This window comes from Salmo salar, chromosome ssa16 (assembly GCF_905237065.1).
Source record: "Salmo salar chromosome ssa16, Ssal_v3.1, whole genome shotgun sequence".
In the NCBI taxonomy this organism is placed as follows: domain Eukaryota; kingdom Metazoa; phylum Chordata; class Actinopteri; order Salmoniformes; family Salmonidae; genus Salmo; species Salmo salar.
Window position 1 is genome coordinate 82,006,886 of NC_059457.1, and position 26,213 is coordinate 82,033,098.

General features: G+C 45.7%; 1 protein-coding gene and 1 pseudogene across 1 annotated transcript; one reads left to right on the forward strand and one right to left on the reverse strand.

Moving 5' to 3' along the window:
- LOC106574889 (potassium voltage-gated channel subfamily H member 3-like) overlaps nt 1–15,906 on the forward strand; it is a 35,737-nt pseudogene extending 19,831 nt beyond the window's left edge.
- A 185-nt stretch (nt 15,907–16,091) lies between these two features.
- On the reverse strand, nt 16,092–25,951 carry LOC106595694 (gamma-crystallin S-like). Its single transcript, XM_045698135.1, has 3 exons — nt 25,872–25,951; nt 21,275–21,517; nt 16,092–16,595 (listed from the first exon to the last, which is right to left on the reverse strand). The coding sequence occupies exons 1-3, from the start codon at nt 25,887–25,889 to the stop codon at nt 16,323–16,325; spliced, it is 534 nt and encodes a 177-aa protein (XP_045554091.1). The 5' UTR covers nt 25,890–25,951; the 3' UTR covers nt 16,092–16,322.
- Between the last annotated feature and the right edge of the window lie 262 nt (nt 25,952–26,213).

Consider the following 26,213-nt stretch of genomic DNA (forward strand, 5'->3'; position numbering starts at 1 on the left):
GAGACACACTGACTCACTGTTAGGAGGTCAGACACACTGACTCCCTGTTAGGAGGTGAGACACACTGACTCACTGCTAGGAGGTGAGACACACTGACTCACTGCTAGGAGGTGAGACACACTGACTCACTGTTAGGAGGTGAGACACACTGACTCACTGTTAGGAGGTGAGACACACTGACTCCCTGTTAGGAGGTCAGACACACTGTCTCACTGTTAGGAGGTGAGACACACTGACTCACTGTTAGGAGGTGAGACACACTGACTCACTGTTAGGAGGTGAGACACACTGACTCACTGTTAGGAGGTGAGACACACTGACTCACTGTTAGGAGGTGAGACACACTGACTCACTGCTAGGAGGTGAGACACACTGACTCACTGTTAGGAGGTGAGACACACTGACTCACTGTTAGGAGGTGAGACACACTGACTCACTGTTAGGAGGTGAGACACACTGACTCACTGTTAGGAGGTGACACACACTGTCTCACTGTTAGGAGGTGAGACACACTGACTCCCTGTTAGGAGGTGAGACACAATGTCTCACTGTTAGGAGGTGAGACACACTGACTCATTGTTTCGGTGGCTAGCATGAGGCATTATAGTGACTGTCCCCCCCACAATGAAAGTTATCACATCTCTGCCTTACTGCCTTGTGGTTCTGTACACACTATCAGCACACTGGGTCGAACACAAGTTTGAACCCTAAAACATGGCCCCCAGCCCTGGCGCCATGGCAACCCCATCCCATAAATACTGTGTTCTCAGATTGCCCATCCAAGACAGGGAGGAGACAGGGAGGGTCACGGAGTTGAGTGGGACGTTATATAAACCGTAACCTTTCGATCTAATTCTAACCCAGATTTCAATCACACAATCATCAGTAGGAATGTTTAGCATCAACACACATCTGATGTTGACGTGATGTTGAGGTGATGTTGATGTGATGTTGAGGTGATGTTGAGGTGATGTTGATGTGATGTTGAGGTGATGTTGATGTGATGTTGAGGTGATGTTGAGGTGATGTTGAGGTGGTGTTGATGTGATGTTGAGGTGATGTTGAGGTGATGTTGATGTGATGTTGAGGTGATGTTGAGGTGATGTTGATGTGATGTTGAGGTGATGTTGATGTGATGTTGAGGTGGTGATGATGTGATGTTGAGGTGATGTTGAGGTGATGTTGATGTGATGTTGAGGTGATGTTGAGGTGATGTTGAGGTGATGTTGAGGTGATGTTGAGGTGATGTTGAGCTGATGTTGAGGTGATTTTGAGGTGATGTTGAGGTGATGTTGAGGTGATGTTGATGTGATGTTGAGGTGATGTTGAGGTGATGTGATGTTGAGGTGATGTTGATGTGATGTTGAGGTGGTGATGATGTGATGTTGAGGTGATGTTGAGGTGATGTTGAGGTGATGTTGAGGTGATGTTGAGGTGATGTATGTGATGTTGAGGTGATGTTGATGTGATGTTGAGGTGATGTTGTGGTGATGTTGAGGTGGTGTTGAGGTGATGTTGATGTGATGTTGAGGTGATTTTGATGTGATGTTGAGGTGATGTTGATGTGATGTTGAGGTGATGTTGAGATGATGTTGATGTGATGTTGAGGTGATGTTGATGTGATGTTGAGGTGATGTTGATGTGATGTTGAGGTGGTGATGATGTGATGTTGAGGTGATGTTGAGGTGATGTTGATGTGATGTTGAGGTGATGTTGAGGTGATGTTGAGGTGGTGTTGAGGTGATGTTGAGGTGATGTTGATGTGATGTTGAGCTGATGTTGAGGTGATGTTGAGGTGATGTTGAGGTGATGTTGATGTGATGTTGAGGTGATGTTGATGTGATGTTGAGGTGATGTTGATGTGATGTTGAGGTGATGTTGATGTGATGTTGAGGTGATGTTGAGGTGATGTATGTGATGTTGAGGTGATGTTGATGTGATGTTGAGGTGATGTTGTGGTGATGTTGAAGTGGTGTTGAGGTGATGTTGATGTGATGTTGAGGTGATGTTGAGGTGATTTTGATGTGATGTTGAGGTGATGTTGATGTGATGTTGAGGTGATGTTGAGATGATGTTGATGTGATGTTGAGGTGATGTTGAGGTGATGTTGTTGTGATGTTGAGGTGATGTTGAGGTGATGTTGATCTGATGTTGAGGTGATGTTGAGGTGATGTTGATGTGATGCTGAGGTGATGTTGAGGTGATGTTGAGATGATGTTGAGGTGATGTTGAGGTGATGTTGATGTGATGTGATGTTGAGGTGATGTTGAGGTGATGTTGAGGTGATGTTGAGGTGATGTTGAGATGATGTTGAGGTTATGTTGATGTGATCTTGACTTCAGGTCTGTAGCTAGTAGGAGGCCAGTGGTCCACACACAGACGACAGATAGGAAGAGGTCTGACAGCACAATAAATATGTTGAGAGTTAGAAGCCTCTCTCATGCTCGGCTTGCTCTCTGATTAACTGAGGATTGCCTCCCAAAACAGTCTAGTGTCAGCGACACACCGTGACATGTCGCTATGGCAACGGAGGCGGCTGGGCAGAGCAGGATGCCAGTTAGGAAGCACTTTGATGCCAAGATTGTGCCAGTCTGAGCCCTGGAAAGGGTTGCCAACTCAGACCACATCCTTAGAGATTACTGTAGAAAACAAGAATGGATAGCTGGATGGATGGAGGGAGGGAGGGAGGGATGGAGGGAGGGAGTGATGGAGGGAGGGATGGATGGAGGGAGGTTGGGATGGATGGAGGGTGGGAGGGTGGGTGGGATGGATGGACGGAGGGATGGAGGGTGGGAAGGAGGGATGGATGGAGGGTGGGTGAGATGGAGGGAGGGAGGGAGGGTGGGATGGAGGGTGGGAAGGAGGGAGGGATGGATGGAGGGAGGGTGGGATGGATGGAGGGTGGGAAGGAGGGATGGATGGATGGAGGGATGGATGGAGGGTGGGAAGGAGGGATGGAGGGTGGGTGGGAAGGAGGGATGGATGGATGGGTGAATGGCTGTATGCATGAATCCACTAACTGTACACCAATATCAATTGTCCAGTAATTGATCAACAACAATTCCATCAAATTAGCACTGTGCTGAACCAGTGAAGACAATCAACCACTCTTCTACCTCTCCCTCTCAACCCCTCTACCCCTCCCCCTCTCCCTCTCAACCCCTCCACCCCTCCCCCTCTCCCTCTCAACCCCTCCACCCCTCCCCCTCTCCACCCCTCCACCTCTCCCCTCCCCCTCTCCACCCCTCCACCTCTCCCCCTCCCCATCTCCACCTCTCCCCCTCCCCCTCTCCAACCCTCCACCTCTCCCCCTCTCAACCCTCCACCTCTCCCTCTCCACCTCTCCACCCCTCCACCTCTCCATCTCTCCCTCTCTACCTCTCTACCCCTCCACCCATCCCTCTCCACCCCTCCACCTCTCCTTCTCCACCCTTCCACCTCTCCCCCCAGCCCTGATGCATGCTGTGGTGTTCGGTAACGTGACAGCCATCATCCAGAGGATGTACTCTCGGCGCTCCCTCTACCACACCCGTACCAAGGACCTGAAGGACTTTATCCGGGTCCACGGGCTGCCCAAGGCCCTGGAACAACGCATGATGGAGTGCTTCCAGACCACCTGGTCCGTCAACAACGGCATCGACGTCAGTGAGGTGAGCTACCAGGTTTTATGAGCTGACCTCATGCTGTGAACAGGTCAAAGGTTACAATCTGTCTCTGTCATTTTAGGTTACTGCCATACAGAGTTTGTATCCAAAATAGATTTCCTATGGGCCGTTCTGGATCGCACAAGGCTAACTGACTTACTTGAAGTGGATTTAGCCAATGGTTATTCTATAAGGTTAACACATTGAATGAGGAAGTGAAAAAAAAGTTTAGTAGACAGATGTGGCATGTGTTCTTTATTCTCCTCTCCTCTTCTCTTCTCTCCCCTTCTTTCCTCTCCTCCCCTCTTCTCTTCTCTCCTGTCTCTCTCCTTTTCTCTCCTCTCCTCTCCTCTCCTCCCCCTCTCCTTCCATCTCTCCTCTCCTCTCCTCTCCTCTGCTCTCACTCTTCTCTCCTGTCTCTCTCCTCTCTCTCTCCTCCCCTCTTTTCTCTGTCTCTCCTCTCCTCCCCTCTTTCCTCTCCTCTCCTCTCTCCTCTCCTTTATCCTCTCCTCTCTTCTCCTCCTCTCTCCTCCCCTCTTCTCTCTAATTTTCTCTCCTATCCTCCCGTCCCTCTCCTCTCCTCTCCTCTCCTCTCCTCTCCTCTCCTCTCCTCTCCTCTCCTCTCCTCTCCTCTCCTCTCCTCTCCTCTCCTCTCCTCTCCTCTCCTCTCCTCTCCTCTCCTCTCCTCTCCTCTCCTCTCCTCTCCTCTCCTCTCCTCTCCTCTCCTCTCCTCTCCTCTCCTCTCTCCTACCGTAGCTGTTGAAAGACTTCCCAGATGAGTTGAGGGCGGACATCGCCATGCACCTGAACAAGGAGCTCCTGCAGCTGTCTCTGTTTGAGTCGGCCAGTAGGGGGGTGTCTGCGTTCCCTGTCCCTCATCATCAAGACATCGTTCTGCGCCCCGGGAGAGTATCTCATCCGCCAGGGAGACGCCCTGCAGGCCATCTACTTTGTCTGCTCGGGGTCCATGGAGGTGCTGAAGGACAACACTGTGCTGGCTATACTGGGTAGGGGACTGGCAGTGTGTGTGGGGGGGTGGGGGGGGGGGGGGGGTCTGTGTGTGTCTACTTTGTCATGGTGTTGGAAGTGGTGGTATAACTATAAACCTTCTAAAACATCTGTGCAGCCTTCACTGCCAGTCTTTACCATTTAGCTATCATTGTGTGTGTGTGTGTGTGTGTGTGTGTGTGTGTGTGTGTGTGTGTGTGTGTGTGTGTGTGTGTGTGTGTGTGTGTGTGTGTGTGTGTGTGTGTAGACTTCACTGTCTTCACAGGAACATGTCTCTCTGTGATTCATTATGAAGGAGGCCTGTATTATAGATGATGTGTTGGTTATTAATATGGAGGGTTCAGTACAGGAACATGTCTCTCTGTGATCCATTATGAAGGAGGCCTGTATTATAGATGATGTGTTGGTTATTAATATGGAGGGTTCAGTACAGGAACATGTCTCTCTGTGATTCATTATGAAGGAGGCCTGTATTATAGATGATGTGTTGGTTATTAATATGGAGGGTTCAGTACAGGAACATGTCTCTCTGTGATCCATTATGAAGGAGGCCTGTATTATAGATGATGTGTTGGTTATTAATATGGAGGGTTCAGTACAGGAACATGTCTCTCTGTGATTCATTATGAAGGAGGCCTGTATTATAGATGATGTGTTGGTTATTAATATGGAGGGTTCAGTACAGGAACATGTCTCTCTGTGATTCATTATGAAGGAGGCCTGTATTATAGATGATGTGTTGGTTATTAATATGGAGGGTTCAGTACAGGAACATGTCTCTCTGTGATCCATTATGAAGGAGGCCTGTATTATAGATGATGTGTTGGTTATTAATATGGAGGGTTCAGTACAGGAACATGTCTCTCTGTGATTCATTATGAAGGAGGCCTGTATTATAGATGATGTGTTGGTTATTAATATGCAGGGTTCAGTACAGGAACATGTCTCTCTGTGATTCATTATGAAGGAGGCCTGTATTATAGATGATGTGTTGGTTATTAAAATGGAGGGTTCAGTACAGGAACATGTCTCTCTGTGATCCATTATGAAGGAGGCCTGTATTATAGATGATGTGTTGGTTATTAATATGGAGGGTTCAGTACAGGAACATGTCTCTCTGTGATTCATTATGAAGGAGGCCTGTATTATAGATGATGTGTTGGTTATTAATATGCAGGGTTCAGTACAGGAACATGTCTCTCTGTGATTCATTATGAAGGAGGCCTGTATTATAGATGATGTGTTGGTTATTAATATGGAGGGTTCAGTACAGGAACATGTCTCTCTGTGATCCATTATGAAGGAGGCCTGTATTATAGATGATGTGTTGGTTATTAATATGGAGGGTTCAGTACAGGAACATGTCTCTCTGTGATTCATTATGAAGGAGGCCTGTATTATAGATGATGTGTTGGTTATTAATATGGAGGGTTCAGTACAGGAACATGTCTCTCTGTGATCCATTATGAAGGAGGCCTGTATTATAGATGATGTGTTGGTTATTAATATGGAGGGTTCAGTACAGGAACATGTCTCTCTGTGATTCATTATGAAGGAGGCCTGTATTATAGATGATGTGTTGGTTATTAATATGCAGGGTTCAGTACAGGAACATGTCTCTCTGTGATTCATTATGAAGGAGGCCTGTATTATAGATGATGTGTTGGTTATTAATATGGAGGGTTCAGTACAGGAACATGTCTCTCTGTGATTCATTATGAAGGAGGCCTGTATTATAGATGATGTGTTGGTTATTAATATGGAGGGTTCAGTACAGGAACATGTCTCTCTGTGATTCATTATGAAGGAGGCCTGTATTATAGATGATGTGTTGGTTATTAATATGGAGGGTTCAGTACAGGAACATGTCTCTCTGTGATTCATTATGAAGGAGGCCTGTATTATAGATGATGTGTTGGTTATTAATATGGAGGGTTCAGTACAGGAACATGTCTCTCTGTGATCCATTATGAAGGAGGCCTGTATTATAGATGATGTGTTGGTTATTAATATGCAGGGTTCAGTACAGGAACATGTCTCTCTGTGATCCATTATGAAGGAGGCCTGTATTATAGATGATGTGTTGGTTATTAATATGGAGGGTTCAGTACAGGAACATGTCTCTCTGTGATCCATTATGAAGGAGGCCTGTATTATAGATTATGTGTTGGTTATTAATATGGAGGGTTCAGTACAGGAACATGTCTCTCTGTGATTCATTATGAAGGAGGCCTGTATTATAGATGATGTGTTGGTTATTAATATGGAGGGTTCAGTACAGGAACATGTCTCTCTGTGATTCATTATGAAGGAGGCCTGTATTATAGATGATGTGTTGGTTATTAATATGGAGGGTTCAGTACAGGAACATGTCTCTCTGTGATTCATTATGAAGGAGGCCTGTATTATAGATGATGTGTTGGTTATTAATATGGAGGGTTCAGTACAGGAACATGTCTCTCTGTGATTCATTATGAAGGAGGCCTGTATTATAGATGATGTGTTGGTTATTAATATGGAGGGTTCAGTACAGGAACATGTTAACCTTGAGGAGGCCAGTACACAACACACGATTGGTTGAGACAAGTACACACGTTACATAAGGAGCTAAAATTAGCATGTATCTGTGTGGGGTGGGTGTCTTTATGTCTGTGTGTTGCATCACTTCATGGTGACCTGATTGGCTCTGACTCCCTGTGTGTGTTTCCTATGTATCCCCAGGTTGTGGAGACCTGATTGGCTCTGACTCCCTGTGTGTGTTTCCTATGTATCCCCAGGTTGTGGAGACCTGATTGGCTCTGATTCCCTGTGTGTGTTTCCTATGTATCCCCAGGTTGTGGAGACCTGATTGGCTCTGACTCCCTGTGTGTGTTTCCTATGTATTCCCAGGTTGTGGAGACCTGATTGGCTCTGACTCCCTGTGTGTGTTTCCTATGTATCCCGAGGTCATGGAGACCTGATTGGCTCTGACTCTGTGTGTGTTTCCTATGTATCCCCAGGTTGTGGAGACCTGATTGGCTCTGACTCCCTGTGTGTGTCTCCTATGTATCCCCAGGTTGTGGAGACCTGATTGGCTCTGACTCCCTGTGTGTGTTTCCTATGTATCCCCAGGTTGTGGAGACCTGATTGGCTCTGACTCCCTGTGTGTGTTTCCTATGTATCCCCAGGTCGTGGGGACCTAATCGGCTCTGACTCCCTGTGTGTGTTTCCTATGTATCCCCAGGTCGTGGGGACCTAATCGGCTCTGACTCCCTGTGTGTGTTTCCTATGTATCCCCAGGTCGTGGGGACCTAATCGGCTCTGACTTCCTGACCAAGGAGCAGGTGATCAAGACCAATGCCAATGTGAAGGCCCTGACCTACTGTGACCTGCAGTACATCAGTCTGAAGGGGCTCAGAGAGGTGCTCTGGCTCTACCCAGAGTACGCCCAGAAGTTCATCACTGACATACAGCATGATCTGACTTACAATCTGAGAGAGGGGCATACGGCTGAGGTGAGTACTAGACACACAGTGTAAAATAACGCATTTACTGGGACATACTGGCACTGTGGTGTTCTATCTTCTCTCTCTCTCTCTCTCTCTCTCTCTCTCTCTCTCTCTCTCTCTCTCTCTCTCTGACTGTGGATTACAAATAGCAGCAGTTTCTCAGAGTGTGCCGCGGCAGCTAAAAATAGCGTGTGAGGGAGGGGGTGGTTGTCCCTGCCTGCCTGTGTCCCCCTCTGCCTACAGCACAAAGCCGCCTGATTAATATAGATCCACAACAAGCAGATGGGTAGGTATAGATGTTTAGAAGTAGATCAGTAGTGAAGGGTGTAGAGGGGAGATCTCCCGATGACTTCAGGGCTACAGTAGATCAGTAGTGAAGGATGTAGAGGAGAGATCTCCCGATGACTTCAGGGCTGCAGTAGATCAGTAGTGAAGGGTGTAGAAGGGAGATCTCCTTATGACTTCAGGGCTGCGGTAGATCAGTAGTGAAGAGTGTGGAGGGGAGATCTCCTGATGACTTCAGGGCTGCGGTAGATCAGTAGTGAAGGGTGTAGAGGGGAGATCTCCTGATGACTTCAGGGCTGCGGTAGATCAGTAGTGAAAGGTGTAGAGGAGAGATCTCTTGACGGCTTCAGAGCTGCGGTAGTTCAGTAGTGAAGGGTGTGGAGGGGAGATCTCCTGATGATTTCAGGGCTGCGGTAGATCAGTAGTGAAGGGTGTAGAGGGGAGATCTCCTGATGACTTCAGGGCTGCGGTAGATCAGTAGTGAAGGGTGTAGAGGAGAGATCTCCTGATGACTTCAGGGCTGCGGTAGATCAGTAGTGAAGGGTGTAGAGGGGAGATCTCCTGATGACTTCAGGGCTGCGGTAGATCAGTAGTGAAGGGTGTAGAGGGGAGATCTCCTGATGACTTCAGGGCTGCGGTAGATCAGTAGTGAAGGGTGTAGAGGGGAGATCTCCTGATGACTTCAGGGCTGCGGTAGATCAGTAGTGAAGGGTGTAGAGGGGAGATCTCCTGATGACTTCAGGGCTGCGGTAGATCAGTAGTGAAGGGTGTAGAGGGGAGATCTCCTGATGACTTCAGGGCTGCGGTAGATCAGTAGTGAAGGGTGTAGAGGGGAGATCTCCTGATGTTTTCAGGGCTGCAGTAGATCAGTAGTGAAGGGTGTAGAGGGGAGATCTCCTGATGACTTCAGGGCTGCAGTAGATCAGTAGTGAAGGGTGTAGAGGGGAGATCTCCTGATGACTTCAGGGCTGCAGTAGATCAGTAGTGAAGGGTGTAGAGGAGAGATCTCCTGATGACTTCAGGGCTGCAGTAGATCAGTAGTGAAGGGTGTAGAGGGGAGATCTCCTGATGACTTCAGGGCTGCAGTAGATCAGTAGTGAAGGGTGTAGAGGAGAGATCTCCTGATGACTTCAGGGCTGCAGCCCAGCTGGAATTCTCTGGATCTGTAAGGATATCTCACACACACATGATATCCTGAGGGTCACACACACTCACACACACACACACACACACACACACACACACACACACACACACACACACACACACACACACACACACACACACACACACACACACACACACACGTAAAGACACACACACACGCAAAGACACACACACACGCAAAGGCACACACACACATTTGAAGATACACATACGCACACACACATGCAAACACACACACAAGATCTCCTGAGGGTCACACACACACTGTGTTCTTTTTTGTGTTGCAGTCTGAGAGTGCGCTTTCCCTTTCTGTGGCATGCTGCACATTAATGGTGGCACATGCACACACACACACACACACACACACACACACACACACACACACACACACACACACACACACACACACACACACACACACACTCTGAACAGTCAGAACAGAACATTCCCTCCTCAGTGCTGTTCTACCCAGGCATCTCTCTGCTAAATTTAGACCCTCTGATCTAAATATAGGTCTCTACTATGGGGATGTTGGGCTGGTATAGAGAGAAGAGGAGGAGAGACCCTCTGATCTAAATATAGGTGTCTACTATGGGGACGTTGGGCTGGTATAGAGAGAAGAGGAGGAGAGACCCTCTGATCTAAATATAGGTCTCTACTATGGGGATGTTGGGCTGGTATAGAGAGAAGAGGAGGAGAGACCCTCTGATCTAAATATAGGTCTCTACTATGGGGATGTTGGGCTGGTATAGAGGCAAGAGGAGGGGAGACCCTCTGATCTAAATATAGGTCTCTACTATGGGGATGTTGGGCTGGTATAGAGAGAAGAGGAGGAGAGACCCTCTGATCTAAATATAGATCTCTACTATGGGGATGTTGGGCTGGTATAGAGAGAAGAGGAGGAGAGACCCTCTGATCTAAATATAGGTCTCTACTATGGGGATGTTGGGCTGGTATAGAGAGAAGAGGAGGAGAGAACCTCTGATCTAAATATAGATCTCTACTATGGGGATGTTGGGCTGGTATAGAGAGAAGAGGAGGAGAGACCCTCTGATCTAAATATAGATCTCTACTATGGGGATGTTGGGCTGGTATAGAGAGAAGAGGAGGAGAGACCCTCTGATCTAAATATAGATCTCTACTATGGGGACGTTGGGCTGGTATAGAGAGAAGAGGAGGAGAGACCCTCTGATCTAAATATAGGTCTCTACTATGTGGACGTTGGGCTGGTATAGAGAGAAGAGGAGGAGAGACCCTCTGATCTAAATATAGGTCTCTACTATGGGGATGTTGGGCTGGTATAGAGAGAAGAGGAGGAGAGACCCTCTGATCTAAATATAGGTCTCTACTATGGGGATGTTGGGCTGGTATAGAGAGAAGAGGAGGAGAGACCCTCTGATCTAAATATAGATCTCTACTATGGGGACGTTGGGCTGGTATAGAGAGAAGAGGAGGAGAGACCCTCTGATCTAAATATAGGTCTCTACTATGGGGATGTTGGGCTGGTATAGAGAGAAGAGGAGGAGAGACCCTCTGATCTAAATATAGGTCTCTACTATGGGGACGTTGGGCTGGTATAGAGAGAAGAGGAGGAGAGACCCTCTGATCTAAATATAGGTCTCTACTATGGGGATGTTGGGCTGGTATAGAGAGAAGAGGAGGAGAGACCCTCTGATCTAAATATAGGTCTCTACTATGGGGACGTTGGGCTGGTATAGAGAGAAGAGGAGGAGAGACCCTCTGATCTAAATATAGGTCTCTACTATGGGGATGTTGGGCTGGTATAGAGAGAAGAGGAGGAGAGACCCTCTGATCTAAATATAGATCTCTACTATGGGGATGTTGGGCTGGTATAGAGAGAAGAGGAGGAGAGACCCTCTGATCTAAATATAGGTCTTTACTATGGGGACGTTGGGCTGGTATAGAGAGAAGAGGAGGAGAGACCCTCTGATCTAAATATAGGTCTTTACTATGGGGATGTTGGGCTGGTATAGAGGCAAGAGGAGGAGAGACCCTCTGATCTAAATATAGGTCTCTACTATGGGGACGTTGGGCTGGTATAGAGGCAAGAGGAGGAGAGGAAAGTAAAGAAGAGGTGGAGGAGGGGATGAACAAGGGGGAGAGAGAGAGAGGTTCAGATGAAAGGAAAATGGGAGAGAGGTGGTTGGAGAGAGAGGGAGACAGATGCGTTCACAGTTACCCGATGAACAATTAATAAGCTAATTACAGTACATCAAAAGGATCTTGTCTCCCTCCGATGCAGGATTCATTTTTTATTAAAGATAGAGGTGGGGGGGACAGAATAAATAAGGAAATGAAACAGAGAGAGCAGAACAGTCCTGGTTTTGCACGACTAGGATTCCTATTATAAACGATTTTAGGCTTCTTATAGTAGTGTCATTGTGAATAGTGTTTGCCTTCATATGTCAGTATTGTGAATGTTAATTTGTCTTATATAACGTGCATTATCGTCATGTAAAATATAATTCTGAAATATCATAGTGCAGCAGTCATTTAGCAGTATTGTGTCTTCATGTTGTGAATGGTAGTGCATTTATCTTGATATCCTAGTATTGTGAATGGTAGTGTATTTATCTTGATATCCTAGTGTTGTGAATGGTAGTGTATTTATCTTGATAGTATTGTGAATGGTAGTGTATTTATCTTGATATCCTAGTATTGTGAATGGTAGTGTATTTATCTTGATATCCTAGTGTTGTGAATGGTAGTGTATTTATCTTGATAGTATTGTGAATGGTAGTGTATTTATCTTGATATCCTAGTATTGTGAATGGTAGTGTATTTATCTTGATATCCTAGTATTGTGAATGGAGTGTATTTATATTGATATCCTAGTATTGTGAATGGTAGTGTATTTATCTTGATATCCTAGTGTTGTGAATGGTAGTGTATTTATCTTGATAGTATTGTGAATGGTAGTGTATTTATCTTGATATCCTAGTATTGTGAATGGTAGTGTATTTATCTTGATATCCTAGTGTTGTGAATGGAAGTGTATTTATCTTGATAGTATTGTGAATGGTAGTGTATTTATCTTGATATCCTAGTATTGTGAATGGTAGTGTATTTATCTTGATATCCTAGTATTGTGAATGGAGTGTATTTATATTGATATCCTAGTATTGTGAATGGTAGTGTATTTATCTTGATATCCTAGTGTTGTGAATGGTAGTGTATTTATCTTGATAGTATTGTGAATGGAAGTGTATTTATCTTGATATCCTAGTGTTGTGAATGGTAGTGTATTTATATTGATATCCTAGTATTGTGAATGGTAGTGTATTTATCTTGATATCCTAGTATTGTGAATGGTAGTGTATTTATCTTGATAGTATTGTGAATGGAAGTGTATTTATCTTGATAGTGTTGTGAATGGTAGTGTATTTATCTTGATATCCTAGTATTGTGAATGGAAGTGTATTTATCTTGATAGTATTGTGAATGGTAGTGTATTTATCTTGATAGTGTTGTGAATGGTAGTGTATTTATCTTGATATCCTAGTATTGTGAATGGAAGTGTATTTATCTTGATATCCTAGGATTGTGAATGGTAGTGTATTTATCTTGATAGTATTGTGAATGGTAGTGTATTTATCTTGATATCCTAGTATTGTGAATGGAAGTGTATTTATCTTGATAGTATTGTGAATTGAAGTGTAATTATCTTGATAGTATTGTGAATGGTAGTGTATTTATCTTGATATCCTAGTATTGTGAATGGTAGTGTATTTATCTTGATATCCTAGTATTGTGAATGGAAGTGTATTTATCTTGATATCCTAGTATTGTGAATGGAAGTGTATTTATCTTAATAGTATTGTGAATGGAAGTGTATTTATCTTGATATCCTAGTATTGTGAATGGAAGTGTATTTATCTTGATAGTATTGTGAATGGAAGTGTAATTATCTTGATAGTATTTTGAATGGTAGTGTATTTATCTTGATATCCTAGTATTGTGAATGGAAGTGTATTTATCTTGATATCCTAGTGTTGTGAATGGTAGTGTATTTATCTTGATAGTATTGTGAATGGTAGTGTATTTATCTTGATATCCTAGTATTGTGAATGGTAGTGTATTTATCTTGATAGTATTGTGAATGGAAGTGTATTTATGATGATACCTGGAATACAGCAGTGTTGTCAATGCTAGTCTCTATGTTACATCAATGAGTCCTCTGCTGATCAAACTTAAACATCAACACTCAATCCTTCCACTTTTCTCTCCCTCTTCTACCCCCTCCCCATCTCTCTCTCTCTCACAAACACAGATGGACTGGGTGACTAACGGTGGTATTGTGAAGAAGCTTTCCTCAATCAAAGAGGACGAGGAGGGGTCTGAGGAGGCTCAACACTCGCCCCTCCCCAAAATTCCCCGTTCCCCTCTGGGTCTGGGATGGGGGCTGCGCTCGCCCCTGCGTAGCCCCTCCCGCCCCACCACTCTCCAGATTCCTGTGGTGAGCTTCAGTTGCGCCCCTCTGGACCTCAGTCCCAGGTAGGAACCCTCCGTTGCAAGGGGGCATGTGCTGGGGGGAGCGCTTTAACAGACGGACTGTTTGTCAGTCAATCTGTGATGGTTTTGATGACATCAGCATCCAGTGCAACTTTTATTATGACTATTGAAATTGACTACGGTTCTTGTACCACAGGCTACTGAATGAGCTATGAAGACATACTATAGGATCAAAGAAAGGAAATATAGGATTATAGGCGATTATTCCACAACCTTATTCTAGGCTATTCCAGATCGTCTCTACCAGTCAGAGTGGGGGAGTGTTTCAGAATGATGCCAGGTCACAGAGGGACAATGGCCACTTTATTTACTACCTCATCATCTGGCTGATAGTGCTTAGAGCCTATTTCACAGCTTAGCACAGAGCACGTTGTGCAGATCCATTCATTTATGTTGTGTTCAGATCACTGTTTATATCAGGATCAACAGTTCATTGGTGTTCTTCTGCCATCTGGTGGCCACAATACAAACTGATATACATGTCTGTTTCTCTATCTCTCTCTCCCTCTCTCTCTCTCTCTGAATCTCTAGGTTTGTGGATGGCACTGAGACAGACAGTGTTAGTAGTTTGGGCCAGAAGTTTGACTTCAGCCCCAGTGTGACCCAGAACATCCCACCCAGCTCTAGTCCAGGTAGGCCACATTCATAACCTCCTAAACACAATACTGTACAGCATTGCTATGCATAGTGATATCCTTTAATCTAGATGAGCACACACAACTGTTCTGGGATATTTCAATGTGCTGCTAAGTGGGTTTTATAACTCTTTAGGACTTATTTGCTCTCTTTCCTGCATGAGCTCTCTCTCTCCCACCGCCGATGACATGGACGTCGATTAAGGCAGCCCCCCGCATCTCTCTGATTCAGAGGGGTCGGGTTAAATGTGGAAGACACATTTCAGTTGAAGGCATTCAGTTGTGCAACTAACTAGGTTTCCCCCTTTCCTTTTCTCTCTCTCTCTCTCTCTCTCTCTCTCTCTCTCTCTCTCTCTCTCTCTCTCTCTCTCTCTCTCTCTGTCAACAGGAATGCAGGAGGATGCAGAGACCGTACAGACCATTACTAAACTGACAGAAGAGGTGAGTGACATATGGCAGCACCACTGAGGAATAACTGCCATTCCTAGACTGGATTTTAATGGCAATTCTTAACTTTGCCCTATTTGTTCCTCCCTCTCCCCTTCTCCCTGCCCTATGCCCTACTCTCTCCCTGCCCATGTCCTGCCCCCCTCCCAGATGACTAGCCTATCCCTGCAAGTGTCACAGGTCAGCCAGGACCTCCAGGAAATGACCCGGCTGCTCAAGCCCCTCCTCCAGCCCCTCCTCCTCCAAGGCTCTTCCCAGTCCGTCCTCTCCTCCCTTATGGCTGCCCTGACTCCGCCCACCAGTGAGACTCTCAGTAGCTCCGCCCCTCCACCTCCCAAAACTCCTTCCAACACCAACTTACTGCTGTTGGAAGATACAGAGATAGGGGAGGTAGGGGGGGAGAGGAGACACCCGGATCGCCACTTCCAGACACCTTCCGGGGGTCTGACACCCATCCCCCTGCCCCATCCTCACCCGGCTTCTATAGGGGCAGAGATGACCCCGACTAGCCCTGTTCAGCTCAGCTTCATCGACGAGGAGAGGCCCACTGTCTGAGAGAAAGGATTCACCAACACAGGACTGGCATGACGAGACTGGCATCCTGGCATGGCTGGCATGACACCCCTCATATCACTGCATGAGGCACATGCCCACGGCTGCCCTGGGTTACTGTTTATTTAATACTAAGATAACATGAAGTAAGTTATTATTACCACATGTATTTTTTCCTAATATGAAATGTTATGAACTGACCAGTTATTGTTATACCATATCTATCAATGGCTATGATGAAATGAAACACATCAAAATATAAACGTCTTGTTTTACAGTTTAGGCTCTAGTTGGTTTGACGCAGAGTGACTGCAGAGAGGATCTTGTCCATTGGTTGTTGGCTGTATTAGACATTGTCAGACACCAAACACACAATAAAAACACAACTGCTCAGCTGCTTGCCAGCCAGGGTTTTATTTTAGCTGGTGGCCGTGGCTCAGTGTTAGGCCCATCTCTTGGGTGCCCATTGGTTGGTGTTGAGAATGGTAGGAGATGACTTGATCGAGCATTGGGCAGGAGGGATCGGATTGGTTGGGCGAGAGGGGGACAACTCTAGACCCTGGTTACTCAGTGAGGCGTCTGAAGGACTGGACGTTGGGACACACCGCGCCCCAGTCCGTGGGCTTGCGGTACTCGCCCTTCTCCAGGAGATACTGACGGCCCTTGTAGTTGGGGTGCTCGTAGAAGACCCACCAGCCGCCCAGCACCTTGCAGGAGTGCACCTCGCGCCAGTGGAACTTCTCCAGCACGGAGGGGCAGTCCTCGGTGGCCTCGAACGCCTGGCCTGCCAAGTCTCCCTTCCCATACAGCTGCAGCTTGTAGGGGATACCGCTAGCCTGGAGGAGGGGGGTAAGGTGGGGGCATCAGTACAGAGGGGAGGGCAGGATAGGTCAAACGGAAGGAAGCAGGGATATAGAAAGACATCAGACATATTCTGGATCTCATTCTCAGATCTCTACAATTCAAGATGATCAACAGGATTTAAATACTGAATGTTACATCGGCTGCATGCTGGGTAAGTCTAGTCTATGTTACTGCTACATTAATACTGAATGTTACACCGGCTGCATGCTGGGTAAGTCTAGTCTATGTTACTGCTACATTAATACTGAATGTTACACCCGCTGCATGCTGGGTAAGTCTAGTCTATGTTACTGCTACATTAATACTGAATGTTACACCGGCTGCATGCTGGGTAAGTCTAGTCTATGTTACTGCTACATTAATACTGAATGTTACACCGGCTGCATGCTGGGTAAGTCTAGTCTATGTTACTGCTACATTAATACTGAATGTTACACCCGCTGCATGCTGGGTAAGTCTAGTCTATGTTACTGCTACATTAATACTGAATGTTACACCGGCTGCATGCTGGGTAAGTCTAGTCTATGTTACTGCTACATTAATACTGAATGTTACACCGGCTGCATGCTGGGTAAGTCTAGTCTATGTTGATGATGTTTCTAGAGACAATATCTCTCACATAATCACTAAATGCCTAGGTTTACCTCCTCTGTACTCACATCCCACCATACCTTTGTCTGTACATTATACCTTGAAGCTATTTTATCGCCCCCAGAAACCTGCTCCTTTTTCTCTCTATTCTGGACGTCACAGACGACCAATTCTTATAGCTTTTAGCCGTACCCTCATACTTATTCTTCTCTGCTCCTCTGGGGATGTAGAGGTGAATCCAGGCCCTGCAGTGCCTGGCTCCACTCCTACTCCCCAGGCGCTCTCTTTTGATGACTTCTGCAACCGTAATAACCTTGGTTTCATGCATGTTAACATTAGAAGCCTCCTCCCTAAGTTTGTTTTATTCACTGCTTTAGCACACTCTGCCAACCCGGATGTCCTAGCTGTGTCTGAATCTTGGCTTAGGAAGTCCACCAAAAACTCTGAAATCTTCATCCCTAACTACAACGTTTTCAGACAAGATAGAACGACCAAAGGGGGCGGTGTTGCAATCTACTGCAGAGATAGCCTGCAGAGCTCTGTCCTGCTATCCAGGTCTGTACCCAAACAATTTGAACTTCTACTTTTAAAAATCCACCTCTCCAAAAACAAGTCTCTCACCGTTGCCGCCTGCTATAGACCCCCCTCGGCCCCTAGTTGTGCTCTGGACACCATATGTGAACTGATTGCCCCCCATCTATCTTCAGAGCTCGTGCTACTAGGTGACCTAAACTGGGACATGCTTAACACCCCAGCCATCCTACAATCCAAGCTTGATGCCCTCAATCTCACACAAATTATTAATGAACCCACCAGGTACAACCCCAAAGCCGCAAACACTGGCACCCTCATAGATATCATCCTAACCAACGTGCCCTCTAAATACACCTCTGCTGTTTTCAACCAAGATCTCAGCGATCACTGCCTCATTGCCTGCACCCGTAATGGGTCAGCGGTCAAACGACCTCCACTCATCACTGTCAAACGCTCCCTGAAACATTTCAACGAGCAAGCCTTTCTAATCGACCTGGCCCTGGTATCCTGGAAGGATATTGACCTCATCCCGTCAGTAGAGGATGCCTGGTTATTTTTTAAAAATGCCTTCCTCTCCATCTTAAATAAGCATGCCCCTTTCAAGAAATTTAGAACCAGGAACAGATATAGCCCTTGGTTCTCCCCAGACCTGACTGCCCTTAACCAACACAAAAATATCCTGTGGCGTTCTGCATTAGCATCGAACTGCCCCCGCGATATGCAACTTTTTAGGGAAGTTAGAAACCAATACACACAGGCAGTTAGAAACGCCAAGGCTAGCTTTTTCAAACAGAAATTCGCTTCGTGCAACTCCAACTCTAAAAAGTTCTGGGACATTGTAAAGTCCATGGAGAATAAGAACACCTCCTCCCAACTGCCCACTGCACTGAGGATAGGAAACTCTGTCACCACCGATAAGCCCACTATAATTGAGAATTTCAATAAGCATTTTTCTACGGCTGGCCATGCTTTCCACCTAACTACCCCTACTGCATTCAACAGCACTGCACCCCCACAGCTACTCGCCCAAGCCTCTCCCATTTCTCCTTCTCCCAAATCCATTCAGCTGATGTTCTGAAAGAGCTGCAAAATCTGGACCCCTACAAATCAGCTGGGCTTGACAATCTGGACCCTTTCTTTCTAAAATTATCTGCCGAAATTATTGCAACCCCTATTACTAGCCTGTTCAACCTCTCTTTTGTGTCGTCTGAGATTCCCATAGATTGGAAAGCAGCTGCTGTCATCCCCCTCTTCAAAGGAGGTGACACTCTTGACCCAAATTGCTACAGACCTATATCCATCCTACCCTGCCTTTCTAAGGTCTTCGAAAGCCAAGTCAACAAACAGATTACCGACCATTTCGAATCCCACCGCACCCTCTCCGTTATGCAATCTGGTTTCAGAGCTGGTCATGGGTGCACCTCAGCCACGCTCAAGGTCCTAAACGACATCGTAACCGCCATCGATAAGAAACAATACTGTGCTGCCGTATTCATTGACCTGGCCAAAGCTTTTGACTCTGTTAATCACCACATCCTCATCGGCAGACTCAGTAGCCTTGGTTTCTCAAACGATTGCGTCGCCTGGTTCACCAACTACTTCTCTGACAGAGTTCAGTGTGTCAAATCGGAGGGCCTACTGTCTGGACCTCTGGCAGTCTCTATGGGGGTACCACAGGGTTCAATTCTTGGGCCAACTCTTTTCTCTGTATACATAAATGATGTCGCTCTTGCTGCTGGTGAATCTCTGATCCACCTCTACGCAGACGACACCATTCTGTACACTTCTGGCCCTTCTTTGGACACTGTGTTAACAACCCTCCAGACGAGCTTCAATGCCATTCAGCTCTCCTTCCGTGGTCTCCAACTGCTCCTAAACACAAGTAAAACTAAATGCATGCTCTTCAACCGATCGCTGCCTGCACCTGCCCGCCTGTCCAGCATCACTTCTCTGGACGGTTCTAACTTAGAATTTGTGGACAACTACAAATACCTAGGTGTCTGGTTAGACTGTAAACTCTCCTTCCAGACTCACATCAATCATCTCCAATCCAAAGTGAAATCTCGAATTGGCTTCCTATTTCGCAACAAAGCATCCTTCACTCATGCTGCCAAACATACCCTTGTAAAACTGACCATCCTACCAATCCTCGACTTCGGCGATGTCATTTACAAAATAGCTTCCAATACCCTACTCAACAAGCTGGATGCAGTCTATCACAGTGCCATCCGTTTTGTCACCAAAGCCCCATATACTACCCACCACTGCGACCTGTACGCTCTCGTTGGCTGGCCTTCGCTTCATAATCGTCGCCAAACACATTGGCTCCAGGTCATCTACAAGACCCTGCTAGGTAAAGTCCCCCCTTATCTCCGCTCACTGGTCACCATAGCAGCACCCACCTGTAGCACGCGCTCCAGCAGGTATATCTCTCTGGTCACCCCTAAAGCCAACTCCTCCTTTGGTCGTCTCTCCTTCCAGTTCTCTGCTGCCAATGACTGGAACGAACTACAAAAATCTCTGAAACTGGAAACACATCTCCCTCACTAGCTTTAAGCACCAGCTGTCAGAGCAGCTCACAGATCACTGCACCTGTACATAGCCCATCTATAATTTAGCCCAAACTACTACCTCTTCCCCTACTGTATTTATTTATTTTATTTATTTTGCTCCTTTGCACCATATTATTTATATTTTATCTCTGAACTTTCTTCAAACTACAAATCTACCATTCCAGTGTTTTTCTTGCTATACTTTATTTACTTTGCCACCATGGCCCTTTTTTTGCTTTTACCTCCCTTATCTCACATCATTTGCTCACATTGTATATAGTCTTATTTTTTTTTGTATTTTTTTTCTTTTTTTTTCTACTGCATCATTGATTGTATGTTGTTTTACTCCATGTGTAACTCTGTGTTTTTGTATGTTGTCGAACTGCTTTGCTTTATCTTGGCCAGGTCGCAATTGTAAATGAGAACTTGTTCTCAACTTGCCTACCTGGTTAAATAAAGGTGAAATAAATAAATAAATAAAAAAATGTTACTGCTACATTAATACTGAATGTTACACCCGCTGCATGCTGGGTAAGTCTAATCTAAGTTCCTGCTACATTACATTGATATTTCATAACTCCTTGTAATTATCTCTAAGACAAAAACAGCTGAAAAATACATACTGTATATTTGTGTATTTCTAGAACAGTTACACAGTATTTATGTAACTCTATCTATATAACAATATATATATAACAATATCTAAATAAGGATATCTACATTTCCCCTAGAGTCAAAAAACAGATCTACAAGTTTGATGCACACTGACTCAGGTGCGAATGGAACTCTATTCGCGGTTTAGTGCACTACTTTAGACCAGGGCCCATTGGGCACTACTTTAGACCAGGGCCCATTGGGCACTACTTTAGACCAGGGCCCATTGGGCACTACTTTAGACTAGGGGGCACAGAAAATACCTTTCTCTCTTCTACACAACTACACCACCTCTTTACCATAATGGCTCATCCACTTACAAAGTGAACCATCTTGCAGGAGCAGACGTGGTCGTTGAGGCCCATCCAGCGCTGGTAGTCAGGGTACTCTCCCCTGGTCAGTACATACTGGTAGCCGGTGTAGTTGGGCCTCTCGTACAGCACCCAGCAGCCGCTATCTACCTTGATGGAGTTGCAGCGGCTCAGGTAGGAATGGAAGTCTGTGCAGTCGCTGTCACACTCATAGCGTCGGCCCTGGTAGTTCTTGTCCTCGTAGAACACGATCTGGAGAGACAGAATACAATAGACTGTATTCTGATAACAGATTGACCTCTATTGTTGTCCCCTGGAGCTAAATCTAATGTCCATTTGGAACCATTAAAAGACTGTTATCCTAACTGGGTACTACTAGTGTTTACTACTGATCACATTGGTCACGTAGACATGTTTTGCAGTTGTTATCGCAGGTGTAGAGAAATGCTTATGTTCCTGACTCCAACAGTGCAGCAATTCCTAACAATACATGCAAATCCCAAAAATACAAATAAATAATACAAATGTAATAATATTAGAACGAGCAATATCAGAGTCCGGAATATATTGTAAATATATACATTATGGCATGTTTAGACAGTATATGAATAGAAAATGTGTGTACAGCAGTAGATGACTAGAATACAGTATATGTCACGGTTGTCGTAGGAAGGAGCGGACCAAAGTGCAGCGCGTGTGTCGTTCCACATTTTATTTACACTGAAACTATACAATACATAAATAAACTGAAGGACAAAAACAACAAACCGTGACGCAGAGGTGAAACTTACACTGACTCAAAGATAATCTCCCACAAACCCAGGTGGGACAAACACCAACTTAAATATGACCTCCAATTAGAGACAACGATGACCAGCTGCCTCTAATTGGAGATCATCCCAAACAAAGCCCAACATAGAAATACAAAACTAGAACAACCCAACATAGAAATACAAAACTAGAACATAACAACATAGAAAAACTAAACTAGAAAAACCCCCTGTCACGCCCTGACCTACTCTACCATAGAAAATAACAGCTTACTATGGTCAGGACGTGACAGTATATACATATAAAGTGGGTAAAACAGTATGTAAACATTATTAAAGTGACCAGTGTTACATTATTAAAGTGACCAATGTTTAATTATTAAAGTGACCAGTGTTCCATTATTAAAGTGACCAGTGTTCCATTATTAAAGTGACCAGTGTTCCATTATTAAAGTAACCAGTGTTTAATTATTAAAGTGGCCAGTGTTCCATTATTAAAGTGACCAGTGTTCCATTATTAAAGTGACCAGTGTTCCATTATTAAAGTGACCAGTGTTTAATTATTAATGTGACCAGTGTTCCATTATTAAAGTGACCAGTGTTTAATTATTAAAGTGACCAGTGTTCCATTATTAAAGTGACTAGTGTTCCATTATTAAAGTGACCAGTGTTTAATTGTTAAAGTGACCAGTGTTTAATTATTAAAGTAACCAGTGTTCCATTATTAAAGTGACCAGTGTTCCATGACTATGTACACAGGACAGCAGTCTCTAAGGTACAGGGTTGAGTACCGGGTGGTAGCTGGCTAGTAACAGTGACTAAGTTCAGGGCAGGGTACTGAGCGGAGGCCGACTAGTGGTGACTGTTTAACAATCTGATGGCTTGGAGATAGAAGCTGTTTTTCAGTCTCTCGGTCCCAGCTTTGATGCACCTGTACTGTCTCCTCCTACTGGATGGTAGCGGGGTGAAAAGGCCGTGGCTCAGGTGGCTGAGGTCCTTGATGATGTTCTTGGCCTTCCTGTAACACCAGGTGCTGTAGATGTCCTGAAGGGCAGGCAGTGTGGCCCCGGTGATGTGTTGGGCTGACCGCACCACCCTCTGGAGAGCCTTTCGGTTGTGGACAGTGCTGTTGCCGTACCAGGATGCTCTCAATTGTACATCTGTAAAAGTTTGTGAGGGTCTTAGGTGACAAGTAAAATTTCTTCAGCCTCCTGAGGTTGAAGAGGCGCTGTTGCTCCTTCTTCACCACACTGTCTATGTGGATGGACTATTTCAGTTGTCAGTGATGTGTATGCAGAAAAACTTGAAGATTTTTACCTTCTCAACTGTGGCCTGTCGATGTGGATACGGGGGTGCTCCCTCTACTGTTTCCTGAAGTCAATGATCAGCTCCTTCGTTTTGTTGACATGGAGGGAGAAGTTATTTTCCTGGCACCACTCAGCCAGGGCCGAGACAGCCTCCTCCCTGTAGGCTCTCGTCATTGTTTGTAATCAAGTCTGCCACTGTTCTGTGGTCTGTAAACTTGGTGATTGAGTTGGAGACGTGCGTGGCCACGCAGTCATGGGTGAACAAGGAGTACAAGAGGGGGCTGAGCATTCACCCCTGTGGGGCCCCAGTGTTGAGGATCAGCGTAGTGGAGGTATTGTTGCCTACCTTCACCACCTGGGGTTGGCCTGTCGGGAAGTCCAGGACCTAGTTGCACAGGGCGGGGTTCGGACCCAAGGCCCTGAGCTTTGTGATGCGCTTGGAGGGTACTATGGTGTTGAATGCTGAGCTGTAGTCGATGAACAGCATTCTTACATAGGTATTGCTCTTGTCCAGATTGGTTAGGGCAGTGTGCAGTGTGATGGCGATTGCATCATCCGTGGATCTGTTGGGGTGGTATGCAAATTGTAGTGGATCTAGGGTGTTGACAGAAGTGAGTGCTACGGGGTGATAGTCATTTAGTTCAGTTACCTTCACTTTCTTGGGTACAGGAACAATGGTGGACATCTTGAAGCAAGTGGGGGCAACAAACTGGGATAGGGAGAGATTGAATATGTCCGTAAACGGACGCATGACTCAACCTTCGCCTCCCGAGCACGTTGGGGAGTTGCAGCGATGAGACAAGATCAAAATTGGGGAGAAAAACGGGGTAAAATACAAAAAACATCAATAATAATAATCTGTGATTGTCTGGAGTCCCTGTCACATACGTCTCATGTCTGAGTTGGTGAATTGTGACTCCACTTTGTCTCGCCTGTTTGATTGCTTTACGGAGGGCATAGCTGGTCTGTTTGTACTCGTCCATGTTCCCAGTCACCTTGCCGTGGTTAAATGTGGTGGTTCGCGCTTTCAGTTTTGCATGAATGCTGCCATCTATCCACAATTTCTGGTTTGGATAAGTTCTAATTGTCACCGTGGGAACAACATCCTCTATACACTTCCTGATGAACCCAGTCACTGTGGGAACAACATCCTCTATGCACTTCCTGATGAACCCACCGTGGGAACAACATCCTCTATACACTTCCTGATGAACCCACCGTGGGAACAACATCCTCTATACACCTCCTGATGAACCCACCGTGGGAACAACATCCTCTATGCACTTCCTGATGAACCCACCGTGGGAACAACATCCTCTATACACCTCCTGATGAACCCACCGTGGGAACAACATCCTCTATGCACTTCCTGATGAACCCACCGTGGGAACAACATCCTCTATGCACTTCCTGATGAACCCACCGTGGGAACAACATCCTCTATACACTTCCTGATGAACCCACCGTGGGAACAACATCCTCTATGCACTTCCTGATGAACCCACCGTGGGAACAACATCCTCTATACACTTCCTGATGAACCCACCGTGGGAACAACATCCTCTATGCACTTCCTGATGAACCCACCGTGGGAACAACATCCTCTATACACTTCCTGATGAACCCACCGTGGGAACAACATCCTCTATGCACTTCCTGATGAACCCACCGTGGGAACAACATCCTCTATACACTTCCTGATGAACCCACCGTGGGAACAACATCCTCTATGCACTTCCTGATGAACCCACCGTGGGAACAACATCCTCTATACACTTCCTGATGAACCCAGTCACCGTGGGAACAATATCCTCTATACACTTCCTGATGAACCCACCGTGGGAACAACATCCTCTATACACTTCCTGATGAACCCACTGTGGGAACAACATCCTCTATACACTTCCTGATGAACTCAGTCACAGAGTCAGTGTATACGCCAATGTTATTCTCAGAGGCAACCCAGAATATATCCCAGTCCGCATGATCAAAAATAATCTTGATGCATGGATTCCGATTGGTCAGACCAATGTTGAACTGTCCTTAGCTATAGTAGTTCTGGTGTTTGTATCAACAGTATCAAACAATGCTACGATCAATGACATTATCGAAGCTAAAATACGGCATAGCATGAGAATAAACTCCCTGCCTACTGCCTGAAGACTATCGTCAATTCAAGAAGACTCAATTCAAATGAGCATTGACTAAGTTGACACATACTCAATGACTTAGTTATAACAGAGAAAATGCAGCAACCGCTCCCCACACTATCTGACAACATCAAAACATAGACTACTACATCAGTCCTTCAGTTTAAAAGTCACCCTTTGAAGTAATCAAATCATAGAATCCCCTTGCAGGTATTAAGTATGTTTTAGACAATGTTTCTTTTTTGCGTTCCCCTCCAAACACTGGTGTGTGTGTGTGTGTGTGTGTGTGTGTGTGTGTGTGTGTGTGTGTGTGTGAGTGACACCACTGTGCTCCTTCAGCTAAAGCTGTTATCCTGTCCTCCGGTCGTTCCATACTCACCCTTCCCATCTTTGACATGGTTTTAGTACTGCCCAAGTCTCCCTGTGTGAGGTGGTGCTGGTTCCCTTACCCACTCCCCCACTCCCTTTTATACCCGCCGGGCCGGGCCTTTGTTTTATCAAACCGCTACAAATGCTTTGTCATGAAAATGAGATCCAAAAATTGAGTCAGTGATTCGAATGCTGTTCATGTCATTTCCAGAAAAGACAAGTGGGGATTATATGGCATAAAGGACTGAACTGACTGAACACGCGGGAGGGGGGGGGGAGCACTGACCCTGTGAACAGCCCCCCCTAACTCCCCACCCCACTGAGGTAAACACACAAACAGATACACACACAT

Excerpts from the sequence above, each read along its gene's own strand:
- LOC106595694 (XM_045698135.1), bottom strand. Across the intron at positions 16,596-21,274 it reads CCTGCAAGATGGTTCACTTT|GCTAGCGGTATCCCCTACAA; the intron begins GTAAGTGGATGA and ends CCCCTCCTCCAG.